This window comes from Nannospalax galili, unplaced genomic scaffold (genome assembly GCF_000622305.1).
Source record: "Nannospalax galili isolate Female #2095 unplaced genomic scaffold, S.galili_v1.0 scaffold91, whole genome shotgun sequence".
NCBI classification, from domain to species: Eukaryota; Metazoa; Chordata; class Mammalia; order Rodentia; family Spalacidae; genus Nannospalax; species Nannospalax galili.
In genome coordinates this window covers 190,888-212,050 of record NW_008332583.1, presented here as the reverse complement: position 1 = coordinate 212,050, position 21,163 = coordinate 190,888, and the positions used below count along the sequence as shown (strand labels likewise).

General features: G+C 40.5%; 1 protein-coding gene and 1 pseudogene across 1 annotated transcript in view; one reads left to right on the top strand and one right to left on the bottom strand.

Annotated features, from left to right (window-relative positions):
- Nucleotides 1-466: 466 nt before the first annotated feature.
- LOC103729438 (cadherin-related family member 3-like) overlaps nt 467-21,163 on the bottom strand; it is an 80,407-nt gene continuing 59,710 nt past the window's right edge. Inside the window, exons 14-20 of the mRNA XM_017796738.1 lie at nt 17,761-17,932; nt 16,258-16,499; nt 14,518-14,717; nt 12,748-12,767; nt 10,757-10,824; nt 8,140-8,188; nt 467-612 (exon numbers count right to left, since the gene is read on the bottom strand). Coding sequence (XP_017652227.1) covers nt 467-612; nt 8,140-8,188; nt 10,757-10,824; nt 12,748-12,767; nt 14,518-14,717; nt 16,258-16,499; nt 17,761-17,932 — 897 coding nt within the window. The remainder of the gene's footprint in view (nt 613-8,139; nt 8,189-10,756; nt 10,825-12,747; nt 12,768-14,517; nt 14,718-16,257; nt 16,500-17,760; nt 17,933-21,163) is intronic.
- LOC115069358 lies at nt 11,324-11,422 on the top strand (annotated as a pseudogene).

Below are 21,163 nucleotides of genomic sequence, written 5' to 3'. Positions count from 1 at the left end.
TTTCTGTTCTGGGAGTCACACTGGAATAAGTGATTTGAATTAAGACAGGAGATTTAAATTCATACATTTACATTAATTTAGTCACCACATAGGTATGATGTGGAGTCCTACTCTGTGCCAAGCATGCATGGTGCGTACAGCAATGAGTAAAATAAAGTGTCTGATCTAATGGAGTGTCCAGGCACTGAACAGAGTACAGCGAAGACTACATACAGATTTAGTTTCTAACTTTTAGTAAAACACAGCCAGAGACCCAAAGCTGACACCCCTTGCTGGCCTCTCTCAGGTACTTTGAACTGCAAGATTGCAGAAAGCTGTAAACACCTACAAAGCCCTGACCTCGAGTCTACAGTTTAATTTTAGATAGCCAAGTAAAACCTATCATACCCATTACAGGCAACATGACACACACACACACACACACACACACACACACACATGCCCCACATGCCATCATTCAGAGGCACTATTGATACACAGGAACTTTTAAGGCTGTTGATTCCTCCAAGGGATGGGCCTGTAGGTTCTCAAAGGACTCTTCCTGGTGCTGAGGGAGCCTCTTCCATTTCCTTGCACCCGTTCTGCTGTTATATTCATACACATTACCAGAGACTGTAGAAAAGAAAACACACAAAATAGGAATAGCAAATTATGACAAACTTGAAAAACATTCACTCAGCACACAATGTTTACTGAACATTTGCTATATAGCCCAGAGGGTGACAAGTTTGGCTTCTCTCTCTTTACCAATTATGTGTATTTGGTTATGTTTACAGTACCACACATGAGTTCCCTCCCATTGAGAGGGTTTTAAGTACAATTAGCTGTTACAGAGTTCCACAACTGATCACACACAGAAAACACATGTCTGAGAGATACCCTAAGTAACACATCAACAATGGAACCTCTACACCAAAGGCTCATGGAACAGGGGGTAGAGAGAATACTAATGCATCTCTCAACTCTTACCAGCTTCCTCCTGCAACAGAGTGTGATGAACAAAGAAGGTCACAACTGGCCAAAGTGTAGACAATAAGAGACTGCAGAGCACATGTCTCTGGACAGGACTCCTACATGTGATTTTATGTGTATTTAAAAATTGGCCCTTCAAGTGGAACTGTGACTGACAGCTGGGTGTGGGGGAATTGATCTTCTTTAAGGGAGTGATACTAGATAGGCTGACTAGACTCATGGATGAACTTGCACTAAAGGACATCTGAGTACAAATGCTTGACCAGACAGGTCTTAACATATGTGACAGAATACATGAAATGGGAGGGGGGGTTATGGGGGGATTGCAGATGGGGAGACGGTCTAAATATGATTAAGATATACTCTATGAAATACACAAAATTTCAATAAAATTTTCTGTGTATGAGTGTTTGCCTGAATGTAAGTGTACCATATGTGTGCAATGCCTGCAAAGGCCAGAAAGGACCATCAGATCCCCTGGAACTGAAATCACAGACCATTGTTACCCTTCATGTGGGAACTGAGCCTAGGTCCTCTGCAAGAGCAGCCAGTGCTCTTAACCGCTGAGCCATCTCTCCAGCCCCCCATGTTTGTTATAATTTGACATTAGAAATAATCTAGAAAATCTTGTGATATGTCTGTAACTACATAGTCACATATAAACTGTTTCAGTGTGCAAAAAATAATCATGATAAAGTTTAAAAGTGCATAGCAGCATTATTTACATTAGCCAAAAGGAAGAGCAACATGAGGGTCCACTGATAAATGAATAGTGAACAATACATGCTGTATACGTACTATGGAGTGTCATCCAACAAAAATAGAAGGAAATTCTGACCCTTGCTAAAACATGGGTGACACTTGACAACATTACACTCAGTGGAATAAACAATAACAAATAAACAAATATTGCAGGATTCTACTTAGAGAACTTACGCAGCATAGTCAACTTCATAAAGACAGAAGTATAATATTGGTTATCGTAGGCCAAGTGGAAAGAGGGATGGGAATGTTGGCATAACGTCTCAGTGAGGAGGATGGACTCATGAAGATAGACTGCAGTAATGGGTACACAGCAGTGTGAATGTGTAGACACCACCACAGAACTGTTCATCTAAAATTGATTCAGGGGGTTGAGGAGATGGCGCAGGTGGTGAGGTGCTGTACAAGCATGAGGACCTGACTTCAGATCCCCATATACATAATATGGCAAAGGGTTAGTGGCTAGAATATACAAAGAACTCAAAAAACCAAACACCAAGAAAACAAGCAACCCAATTAAAAATTGGGACATGGAAAGAAACAGGGAATTCTCAGAAGAAGAAATATAAATGACTGAGAAATATTTTTTAAATGTTCAACATCCTTAGCCATCACAAATATGTAAATTAAAACTATTTGGAGATTTCCTCTTACTTCAGTCCAAAGTAATGTCTCTGAACACAAGATTTCAATTCTGAAGATATAGTCAGAATGGCTAAGGTTTTTTAAAAAGACAGCAAATGATGACTTGAATGTGGGGGTAGGGGATCACTTATTACCTGCTGATAGACACACAAAATGGAGAGACCATTATGGAAACTAGTGTGGAGGTGCCTCAAAAAGCTAGAAATAGATCTATATGACCCAGCTATACCATTCCTAGGCACATACCCAGGGGACTCTAGCTCCTATGATGGCAATACTTTCTCACCCAGATTCACTGTGGCTCTATTCACCATAGCCAGGAAATGGAAACAACCTTGATGTCCATCAATGGGTGGATGAATAATGAAAATATGGTTCATATATGTGATGAAATATTATTCAGCTTTAAAGAAAAATGAAGTTATGAAATTTACATGTAAATATATGGAGCTATAAATTATCATTCTCAATGAAGTAACTCAGATCCAGAAAGACAAACACCAAGTTCTCCCTCATGTGTGGATACTACCTTTGAATCTTTAGATATGTGTGTTTAAATTGCAATATCCATAAAAGGCAGGAAACTAGTAAGGAGCCATGGGGAGGGAGGGACTTCAAAGGAAGGGGGGTAAATGCAGGTGGGAAGAGAGGGGAAAGCAGAATAGTGGAACAGGAAAGGATAAATAGGGTGGGGAATGGAAGGGCAGGGTAAAAGAGGGAGAATGAGGGCTGGAGAGCTGACTCAGAGGTTGAGAGCACTGGCTACTCTTGCAGAGGACCCAGGTTCAATTCCCAGCACCCACACGGCAGCTAACAACTGTCTGCGACTCCAGTTTCAGGTGATCCAACACCCTCTTCTGACCTCTGTGGACATTGCACAACACATGTACACTTATGTACATGCAGACAATATGCTCATACACATAAAATAAAAATAATAAATAAAATATTTAAAAACAAAAGAGGGCGTATTGGGAGAGAGAACTAACACTAAAGACCTTTGAGAAAGTCATGTGGAAACCTGCTACTTTAGAAGCTTCATTTAAAAAAAATACACATATGTAAAAGGAATTTAAATGGAGTCACCCTTTAGTAGGAGGGAGGGGAGGGCAATGCCTCCCCCAAGACACCATAGGCTATCAAAACAAAAGCCCAGTGGCAAGTATGAGTTACTTCTCTTTAAGTCATTGGTCATTGGCGTCCTATGCACTCCAAAGATTACTATTGCCATTGCTCTTAGTTACCCTCCAGAACTTGATGGTAAGGCCCTATTACTAAAGACACCACACACATGAGACATGACATGAAGAAATCAAGTTGGTACTGACCTGGGAATTTCACCTCTATCAGTTAGCTTTCATAGTAACAAAAGATGCTATGCATACTACTGGGAGAGAAAGGTAATCAATAGTCTTATCCAGTTGTAAACCCTGCAATCTACAATAACAAATGAGCTGGCAAGACAGACCCACTGGTACAATAGTTGTAACCAACTACTTTCTGATTGGTTGGAAATAACCAACCACTTTCTGATTGAATTTAAAGCCTGCTCCACAAGACAGAACACAAGCCTGGTACTGTTAACTGGGCCAAAATTCCATTGTTGACTATGTCATAGGCCCTAGAGGAGAAGCCAGCACTATCATTCCGCTAAATTGACATAATTAACTGCCCTAAATTCTTATCTTTATACTCATAGATTAATGCATCTATCTACCCTCACAGAGAAGCTTCTTTTTATAGTAGATGGCAATTAATATAGAGACCTGCAACTGGTCAACATGCAGAGAGTAAGAGACTGTGGAGTACTCAGCTCTAAATAGGAAAGCTATATCATACCCCCTCCCGCCAAGGCTCAGGGATCATCTACAAAGAGGAGGAGGAAAGATTCTAAAAGTCAGAGGGAGTATAAGTCTGCAGCAAAACAGTATTTGCTGGACATGACAATGCAGTTGCACTCATAAATTCATAGAGGCTTCAGACAGCATGCACAAGACCTGCACAAGATCAAGCTGGTCAAAATCCCAGCACAGATATGGGAGGGGCAAAGTAGCAACTGAGGGCTGCTGGGGAAGGGAAAGTCAGTTCTCCTCAGGGATGCCATCACTGACAGGTTACTCGTGCTCCAGCAGACAGTTCCACACCCATGAACACACAAGCAACACTGAAAGGACTCAGTGGGTTTTTAAAAGAGACTACATGAATTTGGGAAGGCAAAGTGCTGGGGGAGTAGGTGGTAGTGGAGAAGAGGAAAAGGGGTTGGATTTGATCAAAACACATTATAAGTATATGTGAAATTTTCATACAAAACTTGTCAAGTTAAAAATTAAAAATATAAATATTTTTTAAAAACTGAACACAAAGACATGCACTTGTATCTCCAGTGCTGGGGGCAAGGGAATGTAGAGACTGGTGGATCCCTGGAGCTCACTGACTAGCCAGTCTAATTGAATCAGTGAGCTCCAGGTGCAGTGAGAGACCTTATCACAACTAGCAAGGTAGAGAGCAACTGAATAAAACCTACACATACACACACACACACACACACACACACACACACACACACATACACACACACCACAGTGATTAAAATGTTTTATGGTAAAAAATAATTTTGTGTTATGTGTATTTAGCATAATAAAAGTTAAATAGAGTAATGTTTATAAAGTACAAGAAGCCTGGTACATGGTTAAGTGCTAAATAAGTATTGATTAAATGCATACATTTTTCTAATTAGAAGGAAACAAGAAATGGTGTAAAGTAACTTTAATTACTTCCAATAATAATGATAAAGTAGTGGGCTTCGGTTGTAGCTCAGTGATGGAGCACTTGACTAGCACATGCATGGCCCCCAGGTTCAGCCCCCAGCACTTCAAAATAATAACAACAACCATAAAAGTAACACAGTAGGAAAAGACCTAGAGAGGGCCTGGAGTCTGCTGCAGGCTGTTCTGCTAGTCTAACACCAGGAAGTCTGGTACCAGACACTCCCTGCTTAGTGCCACTTAAACTTGCTGCTCTTGGACTTGGAGACCCCACTCTCCCTCCCCATCTATTTCTACCCCACTACTTTTAAATTTTTAATTATTTATTTAATAACCACATGATTAGAAGAAGCATTTCATTACAGCATTAACATACTCAGTAATCATTTCCAGAGCAAAGATGCATCTCTTTCAAAATTGGCTGTAAATTTTTAGGTTCACAGTTGAATTAATACACTTAGACAATATTGAACTCTATAATATATAAAGTTGAATGAGGTTTTAACCTTTAAAAATGATCTCCATTTCATTTTAAAATATATTGTTTCATACATAAAAAACATACATCTCTAATCTCCATGTATCTGATTATTACTAGTCACAGTCAGTTACTTTCTGAGCTCCTTGGCACCTGAGTGTGCATATAAAGTCATCAGGTAGATTTCAATGGCAATGTTTATCACCTCTACTAATTAATATGAAGCAAATTTTTATGCTTCTTCCTCATATATAACTTGGATTTTTATTTCTGATTTGTGTGTATGTGTGTGTGTGTGTGTGTATTTCATACAGAACATCCCAAACAATCTTATTCATCTATATACCCACATCCCAAATGGTACCCTCCCGTAGCCTCCCCCCAATTCCCACTGGAGCCCATATACTCTGTCATCCCATTTACTGTCCACTATGTTGTTGATGCCCCTAGCCGTTCCCCAGTGCTTGTCCATCCACTGAATCTAGTCAGCCTATCTAGAATTCCTGGTTTTAAGAAGATCAGCTCTTCCTCATCTAGCAGCAATCAGTTGCCAATATTCCTTTAGATAAGATTGGGGTCTGCTGTTTATTTTCCCAGTTCTATGCTGGGTCACTGTCTTCTACCCCACTACTTTTTAAGATTTAGTCTCTGTCCTTAAGAGTTCCATCAACTCTTTTCCTCTCTGCCTTTGAAAGTAAAGAAAGCCATGTGACTAGGACCCATTCTCTGACTCTCTGACTCAATGCCCATAAAATGGGAGCAATAACAGTGCTTCCATCATAGGAATGTAGAAATGAAATGCAGTCATCATTAGGAGAAGTAGGTACAGCAAAGGGATCTGACCTAAGTAAGCACTCAGTATTTGTCCATATACATTTTTAATGAATTACTGGAATTTGAAACTCATAAGAGCCTATTTAATACACAATAGGTTAGAATGAGTAATATGTTTTTAATTTAAGAAAATATTTTTAGAGGGTGACTTTCTTTAGGGAAAACCTGGAAGTCAGCAATAAAACATCAATTTCATGCCAAGACATCCAGAGCTGGCAGGATTTTACTTCCACTGCAGTATCACAAGCTATTATAGTCCAATGAGTCTTTCATGACTAATGCCTCATGTTGCGTGACATTTCACAAAGTGATTCTTACATTCATTATAGGCATGTTTAAACTTCGGAATCACCCCCATGAGACAAAGCCCACATTATACCCACTTTTCAGCTGGGAAAAGGGAGACTCTGGAAGGTTAAATGCTTTCTCCAAGTTCACATGGAAAGTCACTAATTCCATCAACATTCAAACCTTATAAAAACTTCTGAAGTGTTTTATAAAGTGGAGGTACAATCTGCCTTGCAATTTCAGGGTTTATAACCAATAAATGATACAGCAAGAGTTACAAATCCACAGTGTTTTGGGCTTATAGATATGGAGACAGATTAAAGATGGCTAGAGAGTCTTTGAGCTTGATCTTTATGCAGGGTCAAAATGCTACTGACTTAGAATCTGAGTAGACTCTGATGGCTCAGCCAATTCATTGTAGTAGAGGTTGATGCCCTGAAGTTCCCAGGCCCAGACTCAAAAGACTACAGCCCCTCCTTCCTATCTCTTGGAACTCTATCTAGGGGATCCAAATTGCTATGCACAGTTGTCCAATTAACCCTGTCTGAGATACTGCATGAGGAAGTCACGAGTTGGTATGGATAGAAAGAGGATAATGTCTCTCCACGATGCCAGGCTTGTGGACCAGCTGCCAGAGGAATACCACTAAAGGGACCCCATTGATCCTCACAAAGCAAAAGAACTGCCCAAGTGGCATGTGCTCACATTCCTGGAACACTAAAATACAGGTTATTCCTGGCATACTAAAATATGTTATAAGATGCTTGCTCTTGCTATTTTAAGATAGTAAGTTTTGATTGGAACTGTTTGGTATACAACAAAATATAATAAGGGGTAAAAATGTGTGTTTTATTTAGCCTGAAAAGTTTTTTGGTTTTTTTTTGTTTGTTTGTTTTTTGTTTTGTTTTGTTTTGTTTTGTTTGTCTTTTTGAGACAGGGTCTCCCTGCAGCCCCAGCTGGCCTGGAACTCACTATGTAGACCAGACTGGCCTTAAACTCACAGAGATCCACCTGTCTCTGCCTCCTCAGTGCTGGGACTAAAGATGTGTGCCACCACACCCGGCTCATTACCTATATTTTTAAAGGTGCAGATTTCATGAAATGATGAGGATGTCTAGCTCCTGTTGACTCACTGAATTCTGAATTCCTGCCTTATCTCAAGGTGGCAGTAATTTGATGGCACTAAGTAATGGTGATGTCCCCCAGGTATTAACTGTCATTGATGATTCAATTGATTTTTTGTCTAACTAATTCCTTTCAGTTATTCATATTGCCTGCTTGGCCTTAAAAATACCTTGCTCTAACAGAGTCATTTTGAAAAGCATAATGAATAATTATTTCATTTACCCAAATAGGCAAAACAGGCCTAACTCAAAAGATATATAAGTTCCACACCTGGATCAATGGCTTCTCCATCAAAGATAGTCTCATACACAGTGGCTTCCTTTAAAAAAGAAAAGAAAAGAAAAGCACACATTAGCAATAAGGCAGCTTGATAAAAATGAGTTTTGGCATATGTTGACTACTTTGAGCAAATGGCTTGTGATAAGTAGTCCCAACTGTCATCTAAGATGGAAACAGCCTAGAATCACCTGAGAAGAAAGCCTCACTGAGGGATTTCCTAGATCAGAGTGCCCTGTGGGCACGTCTGTTGGGGAATTGTCTCAGTTATGTTAACTGATGTAGGAAGACCTAGCCTGAAAGAGGGGACAACATTCCCTGTTTGGGGCTTGTGGTGGTTTGAATGCTAATGTCCCCCATAGGCTCCATATATGTGGACATTTTGTCCCCAGATGGTGGCGCTGTTTTCAGAGGTCTTAGAAGGTGTGGCCATGCTGGAGGAAGCACGTCACTGGGGGTGGGCTTAGAGAGTTCTTAAACCTTGCTGGGATTTCCAGTCATGTTCACTTCCTGTTCCTGTGTGACGATGTGAGGGCTTAGCTTTCTGCTCCTGCTCCAGCCCCCTCACAATGCCTCCCCACCTTGATGGACTCTGATCCCTCAGGAACCTGGAACCATAAGCTCAAATAAACTCTTCTTCCTAAAAGTTCCCTCGGTCATGGTGTTTTATCACAGCAACAGAAGAGTAACTAACACAGGGCTCTGGACTGCGTAAGAATAGAGAAAACTTGCTGAGTTCTCAGCACGCATGCATTTATTTCTCTGTGCTCTTGACTATGGATGGGATGTGACCCCCTACTTCAAGGTCCTGTCACTGTCACTTCAAGCTCCTGTCCCTCACTGATGGACTGTGATCTGGAATCATGAGATAAAACAAACCATTTCTCCTCTAAGTTTTTACTTTTTATTAGGACATTTTATCACAACAGCAGAAATGAAACCAAGACATAACTAATAAATTGTCTCATCTTTCAAGTCTGTTGAAGACTGGCAATTTAGGGACCTTTCTGCTGCCTTCAATCCCTCAGCCCATCCCCCACAGTCTACCCACCATGACCTCTGTTAACCCAGGCCCTTTTTAAATTTTTTAAAATTGTATGTGTATGAGTGTTTTGTCTGCATGTATGTAAGTACACCATGTATATGCAATGTTGCCCACGGAGGCCAGAAGAGGGCGTTGGATCCCCTGGAACTGGAGTTACAGATGGTTATTAGCTGCCATGTGGGTGCTGAGTTCTCTGCAAGAGCAGCCAGGGCTGTTAGCTGCTGAGCTATCTCTCCAGTCACTCACTCCCCCAGGCCCTTTTCTAATGGGAAATATTGTATAAGAGATGTTATAGGTTACACTGCTTCCCTCCTTCTACAGCTGTATGTTGATTTCCTAACTCCCCAGTATCTCAGAATGGCACTACATTTGGAAATAGGATCTCTAAAGAGGTAACAGAGGTAAACTGAGGTAACATGGATCACCACCCAAAATGACCAGTGTTGTAAGAAGGAAATTAGGACACAGACAGCAGACTGCCCTCAAGGCCACACAGCAGGACAGTGTACATCCTCAAGCAGAGAAGAACAACCTCAGGCAAAAACAAACCTGCCAACACCTTGATTTTGTCGAGCCTCTAGGACGCTGAGAAACAGATCTCTGCTGTTTAAACCACCCAATCTATAGCATTCTGTATGGCAACACCAGAAAAGTAATCCAGGAGATTGGTTGGCATCTGCTTCCGTAAGGAAGAGGAAGCAAGAGAGGGAACATGGAGAGGAGCCATCCCATGAAACAAGGCTGTGGTCAGTCAGGACTCAGGTAGGAATGTCCATAGTATGTGAGAAGCAAGAGGAAAGAATGACTGAGAGATGAAGACTAAATTCTCCTTTCTTGGTCTACACTCTGTTATGGCCCCTAGATCCAGCTATGCCTTGTGTATTTATGTGGACTATTCAGTGACTAAGCTTCAGCCAATTGAATGTGGATTGCCTTCTCTACGGGTAGATTACCATGTGCTAAACACTTGAAGGTTGAAGAACTTTCTCAGGTCTGTCACATGTATAAAATTATATATTTTCAGAGCTGGAAAGATGGTTCAGCAGTTAAGAGCACCGGCTGTTTTTGCAGAGGACCCAGGTTCAACTCCCAGCACCCATATAGTTGGCTAACAACCATCTATAACTCCAGTTCCAGGGGATCCAACACCCTCTTCTGGCCTTCTTGTGCATTGCATGACACAGGTACACTTAGGCCCATGTAGGCAATACGCCCATACACATAAAATAAAAATAGTAAATAGAATTAAAAATAAATAAAATGATATATTTTCAGATATAGTTTTAAATTTTAAGTGATGTTGAAAAATGATAGATTTCCATTTGCCTAGAGTCATTTTTGCTGCATGCACATATATTTGAGGCAAATTTTTCTCTAGCCAAATTCTAAGACTCAGTCTGAAATCCTAGCTTTGTAACACACATAAAATCATGAGAAATGATAAACTGAAATGATTTTATTTCCTTTCTATGATGTTTCAGTAGATTTTATCATATGTCTTTATGGAAGAACTTTTCACTATACAACAATAACAAACAAAATCTTATCTCACAAAAATGTACTTACTGTTAATACTTCTAGATTTTTACTTCTGGTTCCTGTGAAAACTTTTTGTTCTTTTTGATTTCTATCTCCTGTTGAAAAATTAATTAATTAAAAAAGTAAGTTAATAAATAAATAATAAACAAATAAATGGGCAGGTATGTGGTGAGCAGCATTTTTTTAATGTTTTATTTATTAGTGTATGAGTGTATTGCCTGTGTGTAGGTGAGTGCACCTGGGTCATGCAATGCCACAGGTATCAGAAGAGAGTTTCAGATTCCCCTGGAACTGGAGTTGAGGATGGTTCATAGCCTCCATGTGGGTGCTGGGAATCGAACCCAGGTCCTCTGCAAGAGCAGTCAGTGCTCTTAACCACTGATCCATCTCTCCAGCCTCATAAGCAGCATTTTTAAAGTACATATTTGGGGCTGACAAGATGACTCAGAGGGTTAAGGTACTTGCCACCAAGCATGATGACCTTACACTGGACCCACAAGGTGGAAGGAAAGAACTGACTCCTACAAGTTGTCCTCTGACCTCCAAATACATGCTACAGTAGCCCATAGCAAAGTAAAAAAATTAAATGCATGCCTGCTTTGGCAGCACATATGCTAAAACTGGAACAATACAAGATTAGTATGACTTCTATGTATGGATGACACACAAATCCGTGAAGAGTTCCATATTTTTTAACTAGCACCAAAGATGTTTGGAAAAGCCATATGGAAACCTACTATTTTATAAAATTTATATATGTTCCTCCAAGAAACCATAGGTTGCCAAGTAAAACATCCAGTGCCTGATGTAGAATATCACTTCTCAAGTTGTTCACCAGGGACATCCTGGAAATCCTCCCAAATAACACAGGCCATTACCATTGCTCTTGGCAGCACACCGAATTTGATAGTAAAACCCTATTGCTGAAGACCCCACCCACTTTGGTTACAGGGCATGAAGAAATCAAGTTCTGACCAGGAACTTTCCTCCCTGCTGGCTATCTTTCACAGTACTCGAAGATGCTATGCAGGGTTCTGGAGGAGGGGTAGTCATCAGCAGTCTTGCCCAGCTGTCGACCCTACAAGCTACAATAACCACCAGCCTGGCAAGATACACCCATAGGTGTAACAGTGGCATGAATGCTATGGGGGTAACCAACACCAACTGTTTTCTGATTGAATTTAAGACCCACTCCACATGAGGAAAAACATGTAAATCTGGCAAAGAACAAATGGTTGAGGAGTTCACAGGCCCTGTGGGTGAAACCACTACTATTACTCTGTAAAGGAAGATAGTGTCAAACCGCCCTCTAAATTTGCATCTTTCCATCCACAGATTACTACAGCTCTCAGGCCTCTTTCTGTGATGCATGGTGGTTAACAAAGAAACTGACAACTGGTCAAAGTACAGAGAATAAGTGTCAGTAGAGTGTTCAGCCACAAACAGTGCATATAAATCATACCTCCCCCTCCCATGGCTTAGAGACCATCAAGGAAGAAGGAGAGGAAAAATTGTAAGAGCCAGAAGTTGGGGAGGACCAGACTGAAACAGCATCTTGGAGATAACAGAACTGCTACACTCATGAGCTCACAGCAGCTGTGGTTGCCTGCATAAGACCTGCACAAGATCAAACCACTCAACACTCTGGTACAGAGGGAGGAGGGGCTCAGGAGCCCCCACCCCTAGCTGAAGAGCTCTGAACAGTAGATGGCTTCTGGGGAAGGGAGAGTTGATTTTTTTTAAGACTATGGTCCCTGGTACAGCCACCATTCTCAGTGGAGGGCCCCAAGCCCATGAGTATACAGGCACAAACTGTTTAAAAAAAAAGGAGGAGTAGGGATGAGAAGTTGGGAGGGGTGAGAGGTGGGTGTTAAATCTGGGAAGAGTTAGGAGGACACATAGGAGGTATGATCAAAATATATTGTATAAAATTCTCAAAGAATTAATAAAAATATCAAATAAATAACTGTAATTTGAAAGTGACATAATTCAAGCATAATTAGTAACTTGTATCTTACCTGTAACATACTTCATTCCTCTGTATAAAAAGAAAAATTGACAAAATATCAGTTAAATTAAAGAAATATATGTTAAAAATAATTTCGTCTAATAGTACATACATGGCTATTACCACATCTTCCCTACCCTAGCCTTTTTTTAAGTGAATAAGAAATAACAATATTGTTTTCATTAGTCATCCTCATCCACTTTACTGCACCATAAAGAAAAAATTCTACTTGGTTAGTGAAAATGCTACTGCAGCTCTAGAGACAGAGACAGAGACAGAGAGAGACAGAGACAGAGAGAGACAGAGAGACAGAGACAGACAAAGAGATGGAGAGAGAGACAGAGAGACAGAGAGAGACAGAGAGACAGAGACAGAGACAGACAAAGAGATGGAGAGACAGAGAGACAGAGACAAAGAGAGACAGAGACAGAGAGACAGAGAGACAGAGACAGAGAGACAGAGACAGAGAGACAGAGACAGAGACAGACAAAGAGATGGAGAGACAGACAGAGAGAGACAGAGAGACAGAGACAAAGAGAGACAGAGAGACAGAGACAGAGAGAGACAGAGAGACAGAGAGAGAGAGAGAGACAGAGAGAGAGAAAAAAAAACTAAGACTGCACCCAGAGCCTTGTGAATGCTAAGTAAGCATTCTATCACTTATTTTTTATTTGGAGAAAGGGTCTAAGTTAATCATGCTGGATTGGAACTTTCAACCTCTTGCCTCAGCCTCCCAAGGAGCTGGAATGACAGGCTGTGCCACCAGGCCTAGTTCCAACTCTGCTTTTGAAGCTATAGTATCCGCACCCTGAAAACTATTGTTGTATGGTGACAAAAACAGATGCCTTATCTCTCCATCTCTTTGGCCTCAGAGAGCTTTTAAAACAGTCAGATGCATGCAAAGGGAACCGACACTTAGTCTCTAAACTAATTCTAGTGATTGTCAAACACCTGTCCAGGAAACTGATTTGCCTCAGAATAATATGAGGTTTTGTTTATTTGCTCACAAATTTATTTGTTTTTAAAAAAAAAATCTTCCAGCCGGGCATGGTGGCACACGCCTTTAATCCCAGCAGATGCAGGCAGATCTCTGTGAGTTCAAGGGCAGCCTGGTCTACATAGCGAGTTCCAGGACAGCTGCGGCTACAGGGAGACCTTGTCTCAAAAAAGACCAAAAAAATAAAAAATCTTCCTACAAAGAGAACATTCTACAGTATCATCTAGTAGTACATTGCTGCTGTTCAGTTTGGGTACTATTTTGTTTTGTTTGTTTTTGTTTGGTTGACTTTTTTAGGATTTATTTTATTACTGTGTATGCATGTGTGTGCATTGTCATGTGCCCAGGAAGGACAGAAGAGGAAGTCTGATCCTCTGAATCTAGACTTACGAGGTGTTTTAAGCCACCCAATATAGGTGCTGGGAACCAAACTCTGGTCCTCTGTAAGAGCAGCAAGCTCAGTTAACCACAGAGCCATCTCTCCAGTCCCTGTTTGTTTGTTTGTGTCTTGTTTGTTTATTTGTTGAGACAGAGTCTCACATAGCCAAGACTGGCCTCGAAGTTGCTATGTAGCTCCTGCCTCCGTCTCCCAAGTGCTGGGACTAAAGACATGTGCCACCAAGCCCAGCTCTGTTGCTGTTTATTAAAGAAAGCTTCCCAAGTATTTCCAAGATAACATGGTTTGGGGTCTTTAGGCAGAATCTCTGAGAATTAAGATCATCAAACTTTAATTACTTTTACCTCTTTATAGAAAAAGCTTAGAAAGAAAAAAAAATCACCTACTTGAGTTTGGACTTGGAGACTTCCTTGGCCATTTTCTGAGAAGAGTCCATAACGTTTCCAAATCTCCAAAGCAAAAAACATATCCAGGAAACCAGTGCAACGAAGAAAATAGCCATCAGAGTGAAGATGAAAGGAACATACCAGTCACTGGATTTGTATGTGTTCACAGCTGTGTACACAATGGTCAGACCTTTTCTTTGCTGGAAAATTATTTCAAAGCAAACAAAGTATTAGTTCATGTTTTCAAAGCACATCTGCTTACACAGTGTAGCATCAGCACAGAGCTCAATACAGACAGTGGCGTATTGACTCAGACATGCATATTTTTAAGTACCCCAGGTGACATGAGAAACATCATAATATAAAGGGCCCACCAAATTTGGAATGTAAAGACTTGAGTTGCATGAGATGTCCCCTCTCTGATCCTGAACAAACCATGTCTCTTCTTTCCACCTCAGTCCCCTCACCGATAAAGTCAAGAGGTTGCTCCAGATGATACCTGAAGTCTTTCAGGCTGTGTACCACTATTATCTACTATACACACAATTAACCCTTTCCTGCAGCTTGAAAGAATAGTGCGTTCTTGAAAATAAAATGTTCTGGTAAAGACTTTGCTGCTGGTTAAAGCTGTAATGAAATGCTTCTTCTAAAAAAATTTTTTTTAATTTAAGAAAAAAGTCACCATAAAAAAAAAAGATGCAAAGTAATAAAATACATACTATGAAGTTTACTGGGCAGAGATTTCATCCTTTGGTGACTGATAACCCATTGCTTAATTCATCATTAGCTCTGAATATTTGTTTTATAAATGATAAGATATTATACTAAAAGGGGGCTGGAGAGGTGGCCCAGCAGTTACGATCACTTGCTGCTCTTGCAGAAGACCCAGCTTCTGTTCCCATCAACCACCAGGAGGTTCACAACTACCTGTAATTCCATTTCCAGGGGATCTAATGCTCACTCTGGCCTCTGTAGGGACAGCACCCATGTAGTGCACATATATACATGCAGGAAAAACATTTATTCATATAAAATAAAAATAAATCTTAAAAAAAAAAAAAACAAGAAAAGGGAATCTCAAGAACTGGCACAGCAGTTAAGAGCACTGGCTGCTCTTACAGAGGACCTGGGTGCAGTTCCCAGCATCCACATGTGGCTCACAGTTGGCTGTTAACTTCAGTTCCAGGAAACCTGATGCCTGGCCTCCACAGGCACTGCATGTATGTGGTGCACTTACATACATGAAAGTAAAACACTCATATGTATTAAATAAAAATAAACAAGAACTTGTTTTAAAGTAATACATCTTTAATACTAAAATACATGCTAAATCTCATAGAGTTAGAAGATTAAGCAAAAAGATGACTGCAAGCCACGTAATACAAGGCCTGGCAGATCATAGATGCCCATTATTATGCTAGCAAAGTCCTTGAGAGTGTCTGTTTATAGGGAGAATAGTAGGCCCTTCTGTTGGGAAGGACTTTCAAATTATTTATACATAACAGCTCAGGGGTCCTCTATGTACATGTAATTTTCACAGACTCCTGTGCATACAGTATGTATTCACAGATGTACACGATCCCAAAGGGCCCTGCAGTTGGTTGGGTTTGTACTGATGTGCAAAGGCATGTGAGCGAAGCTGATGCCCTGGTCAACCTTTTAGCCTTTCTAGGTGATATATGCCTTTGCAGTAAAACATTTACCACACAGAGACTCAAATGAAATTCTGTAACTCTTTACTTCAGAACTGGTTGGAGGAGGTGGCGTGCTGGTTCTTATCACATAAATATCTATGATAGCGGTGCCTGTTCTGGGCTTGGTGGATTTGCCATATTTCAGATTGTCATCAATTACATGCACCACAAGATGATAGCGCTGCTGCAGTTCAGCTCCAGTTTCAAAGGTAAAAGGATTCTTCACAATTAATTTTGGAGTATTTGAACCTCGACTTGGGTCAAATCTGAAATGCTGGTTCTCATTTCCTTTCAAAGGAATAATTGGAAAGTTAGAATTCTTTTATCATATATTGAATGACCTCAAATTACCTTAAAATTATGTTGAAACACAATATGTGTGCATAAATTAAGTTCTGTGTTATGCTGGGAATTCTCATATTTATAAATATCTTATAATATAATTAAAATAAGACAAGCAATACATATAGAAAAAAATGTCTTAAACCAAGCATGGTAGGGCATGCTTGTAATCCTATGACTTGGGAAATAGAGGCAGGAGAATCAAGAGTTCACGGTCATCCTTGGCTACATAGAGAGTTCAAGGCCATCCTGAGCTTTGTGAGACCCTGTCTCAAAAAAAGAAAAAGAACAAAAATGCTTTAAAAGTTAAAATCATGAATCTGATCCACACATCTGGCCAGCAATCTCATATTATCTGATTATTCTGGCTAATTGTTTCCTCTTCCTTTACTGTGACTCAGTATTTTGACTCATGTTCAATTTGGTCTAGATTAATATGTAATGAGCCATTCAGACCACAAGAACGAATTAGGCCTTCACAAAGTTAAGTCCTCTCTAGGGCCCAGTAGACACTATTATAAACAAGATGAACACATTCCCTTTCTCCCTGGCACTTATCAACTAGCAATGGATGTAAATATCAAACTAGTCTTCATAATTAGCTGGCAACATGTTATAGATCCAAACATAAATAGGTCTTATTTTCAGGGTCAAGATGAGTCACAAGATAGTGCTTTCCTTTATAGAACTTCTCTCAGTTTATGATTTTATGTGTTGATGGTACTCAGAGTTTAATGAACAGTGACATGAACACATTCCACATCTGTCTTGAAAAGTTCTATAGAGTATTTCTAGCATGGTATCTGACACATGGTTGGTCTCAAATAAAGGTCTTCTATACAAGCCATGATGGTGACTATGAAGCTTATCTGAATCTATATAGGTATAACAATAACACAGTCAAAAGCATCAGTCCTACTGAACTTGCTCCATGGATAGCAGATTTAGTTCCTTGTTCCATAACCTGCAGCATTTTCCCATGCAAGTCCAAAGCCTTTTTGTGGCCAGACTATCTATGACATCACCAAGGAAAAACTGAGTGGGATTTGTAGACATGTCAAAGGTGCACTGAGGAGACACGATGCTACGGATGTGACATAGGGTAACTTCATCAACAGTCCCATCTGGGGGTATATATCATGTCTGACATTACATGGCTAATGTCACTTTGACATATGCTTGTGATTAAAAGAAATGATTAAATTACCAGAAACTATTTCAAAGCGCATTTCAAAATCTTGTGAATCTCTGTCATGACAGTTTAGTTTCAGGCCATTGACATTTGTCCCAGCAACCACATTGTCAGAGATGACTGCCTCATATAGATAGGGTGTGCAGGCAGGTGCTTCATCGTTCTCGTCTTCGATGTCAACAGTGACCTGTCAGGGATGATGGGAGAAGAAGCCGCACATCCACATCATGTGACTATTTATACACAAAATCTGAAATGAGCATCTGGGTAGAAGCAGACCATCCGGAATTTTTAAATAAAAAGGCTAAAATTTCCTAAGCTTTCAGACAAGTTCTTGGAGATGTGGATTCCAGCTGTCAATCACTAGTCAGTGCCTTATTATTCCTGGGTCAACTGTGACAGTTTATGTCCCCATTAGGAAAAACTTTGGGCTCATTAGACAACTTCTCTGGAAAGCACAAATTGCACAAATGGTGACAAAAGCAAAACAAAAGATGTCTCTGAAGCTGTAGTCCCCTGGACTCTGCATGGTCTGTGGTTAGTGGCAAACACCCCCAGTGAGCGAGCTTCCTCCTGCTTAACTAAGGACCTCTTCTATGCTGTTCTTTCAAGCACAATGTCTGACCTTAATTAGTACTCTTATCAATCTTTTCCTAATTAAAATACTATAAACCAGGAAGCTGTGATTTACATGGGATAAGATCAAAATATCAAGGATTTTAAAATGTCAATAATCAAATGCCAGTCAGCTTAGAAATGTTATCTGCTCACCTCTCAGATGAATAATAGCTTTCTCAGTAACATTGGCGAAGAATCCCTGGTGTGTCTACATCTGCAAGTGCTATCTTTTTAAAAATTGTTTTCTATAATTTTTTAACAACACAGCCAAGTTCTTTGGAAATTCTTAATTCTTTACTGCGCATACCTCCTACCCCCGTGTGTGTGTGTGTGTGTGTGTGTGTGTGTGTGTGTGTGTGTTAAAGCACCAGGTGTGGGGATCAGAAGTCAACTTTGTAGAAGTTGGTTCTCTCCTTCTACCATGTGTGTCCAGGGGACCCTACCAAGGTCACCAGTCTTGGTGGCAAGTGCTGTTACCAGCTGAGCCATCTCAATGGCTTAAGAATTTTTAATGTTAAGTAAATGAATTGGGGACATTCCTGTGCCAGAATGGAGATGGCATTCATTCCACTTGGAGCAGAAATCTTCATTAAAACCCTAAGCCTAACACCTGGCAGTGCTTTTACTTTATACAAATGACTTAACTTGCTCCCTCAACTGTGAAAATAGATCTTCATCCTTCCCTTCCTGTGATCACTGGGAGAACAAATTATCCATTTGGTGAATATTAGTTGAACAGAACACTTACTATGTGCCAAGGACTGACCAACACATAGAAGCTAAGGTTGTGAAACAAACAGTCTCTGACCTGTTATAATTCATATTCCACAGGAGACCCAAAATAACAGGCCTACAAATAAATAATGTGTTAGGCGATGTCATATCGCATTGATGCTACGCAGTTGAGAAGTGAGAGACAGCTAATGGGAACTATTTTAAGAGAGTTTTCTGAGACCATCTTTCTTTGCTGACATTTTGTCCTGTTCCCCCATATCTATGTTACATACTTAAGCAACTATGTGTATAGTGTTTGGTGTGATTTTGATTTACATAAACAATACTGTTGTGGTTTGAATGTGGAATGCCCCCCACTGGCTATGTTTGAGCACTTGGTCCCCAGCATCTGGTGGCACTGATTTGGAACGTTGTGTGAAACCATTAGGTGGTAGAGCATTGCTGGAGGAAGTGGGTCATGGAAGGCAGGCCTTGAAGCTGAGTAGCCCAGCTTGGGTCTCTGTCCCCACTCTGCCTCTTGACTGTAGCTGCAGGGTAACCAGCTGCCTCAAGTTCCTGTTGCTCTGCCTTCCCTGCCGTGATGGACGGTTTTCCTTCTTAAACCATAAGGCAAAATAAACTCTTCCTCGCTGAAGTTGCTTCTTATCGTGTGTCAGGTCACAGCAATGAAACAAGTAACGAACACAGGTTGTGCTGCCATCGTTACTTTCCCATACACTTCCCTTTCTATGCTGCTGTTTGTAGAAATAGCTTTTTCTTTCTTCTTGAATCCTACCACTAACTAGCAGGCCTCAACGGTATTGAATTGATGATGTGAACCATGAAGGATAAACATTAGTCTTGATGGATTGGATAAAAAGAAGTTTGCATGGTTGGATTTTGGAGTAAGAAGAGATTTAGAAGCTAAAGAAAAAAGGTAGCACTGTACACCTTGGGAAGGACACTGGAGCCTAGCTCAGTGTGATGTGCAGGGGGTGGGCTCAGAGGAACAGGTCAGCTGGCCTTTTCAGGAGTTATTCTGGAAGCTACTGTGTGGGAAGTAGACGTCAGGGACACGAGCAGAGAAGGGCGTTCCGACAAGCAGGCTATCTCCTTTTCCCATAATGGAAAGTCAAATTCATCTGCATCGCCCATGTGGCACTTGCTATATTAAGCATCATGAAGGCATATGTAACAGTGTCTCACACTTCTTTGTAACCTAAGATGTTATACATAAACAATAAATATTCATTAAAAGAAGGAAAGAACAAACAAGTTCCTGCTTTATCTTCAGGCAAAGCATAAATTATTGTTATAAGAAGAAAGTTACTTGAAATTTTGTTTCTTTAGTAAATCTATTTATTTTGTTCTTTTTGAGACAGGGTCTCCCTGTATCCCCAGTTGGCCTGGAACTCACTATATAGACCAGGCTGGCCTTGCTATCCCAAAGATCTGCCTGGCTCTGCCTCCTGTGTGTTGGTATTATAGGGATGAGCCACCATGCCCAGCTTCCTTTTCATTTTTAATAAATGAATGATAGTTACAACTGGCGTGATCTTATATTATTGGGGGAATTTAGAAATGTCCACAGGAAAAACTGCCCAAGTAGCTCACATTAGTGATCACTCCCAGGAGTATCATCCTAACAGCAGAGCCTCATCAGTCCAGCCTCATGCTTGGATCCCCAGTCCTGTGAAAGTCATTCTAATTGTTCATGTGGATGGGTCTTATGTTTGCCTCACTGTGACATGCTCTCTCAGAAAACCCAATAACCACACAAGCAGGAAGTTAAGAATTCTGTACAGGAGGAAGAAATACCCCAGAAAATCATCAACCGAAGAAATGCTCCAGAAAATCTTACAGTAAACCAAAGAAATTCTCCTTCTAGAAGTCACTTCTGCAATGACAAAATCTTAGAGTCACTAATAACATGCACCATACAATAAATACAGCAGCATTTTTCATGCCTTTAAGAGTCCTCTTGACCTTGCTAAAATAATTTAGAGGCCCATACTTTCCTTTACTTGATGCTAAAAGAATGCACCTCCGTTCAGCTCTCAGTAGAAGGCAGCCTGGATTCAATGAG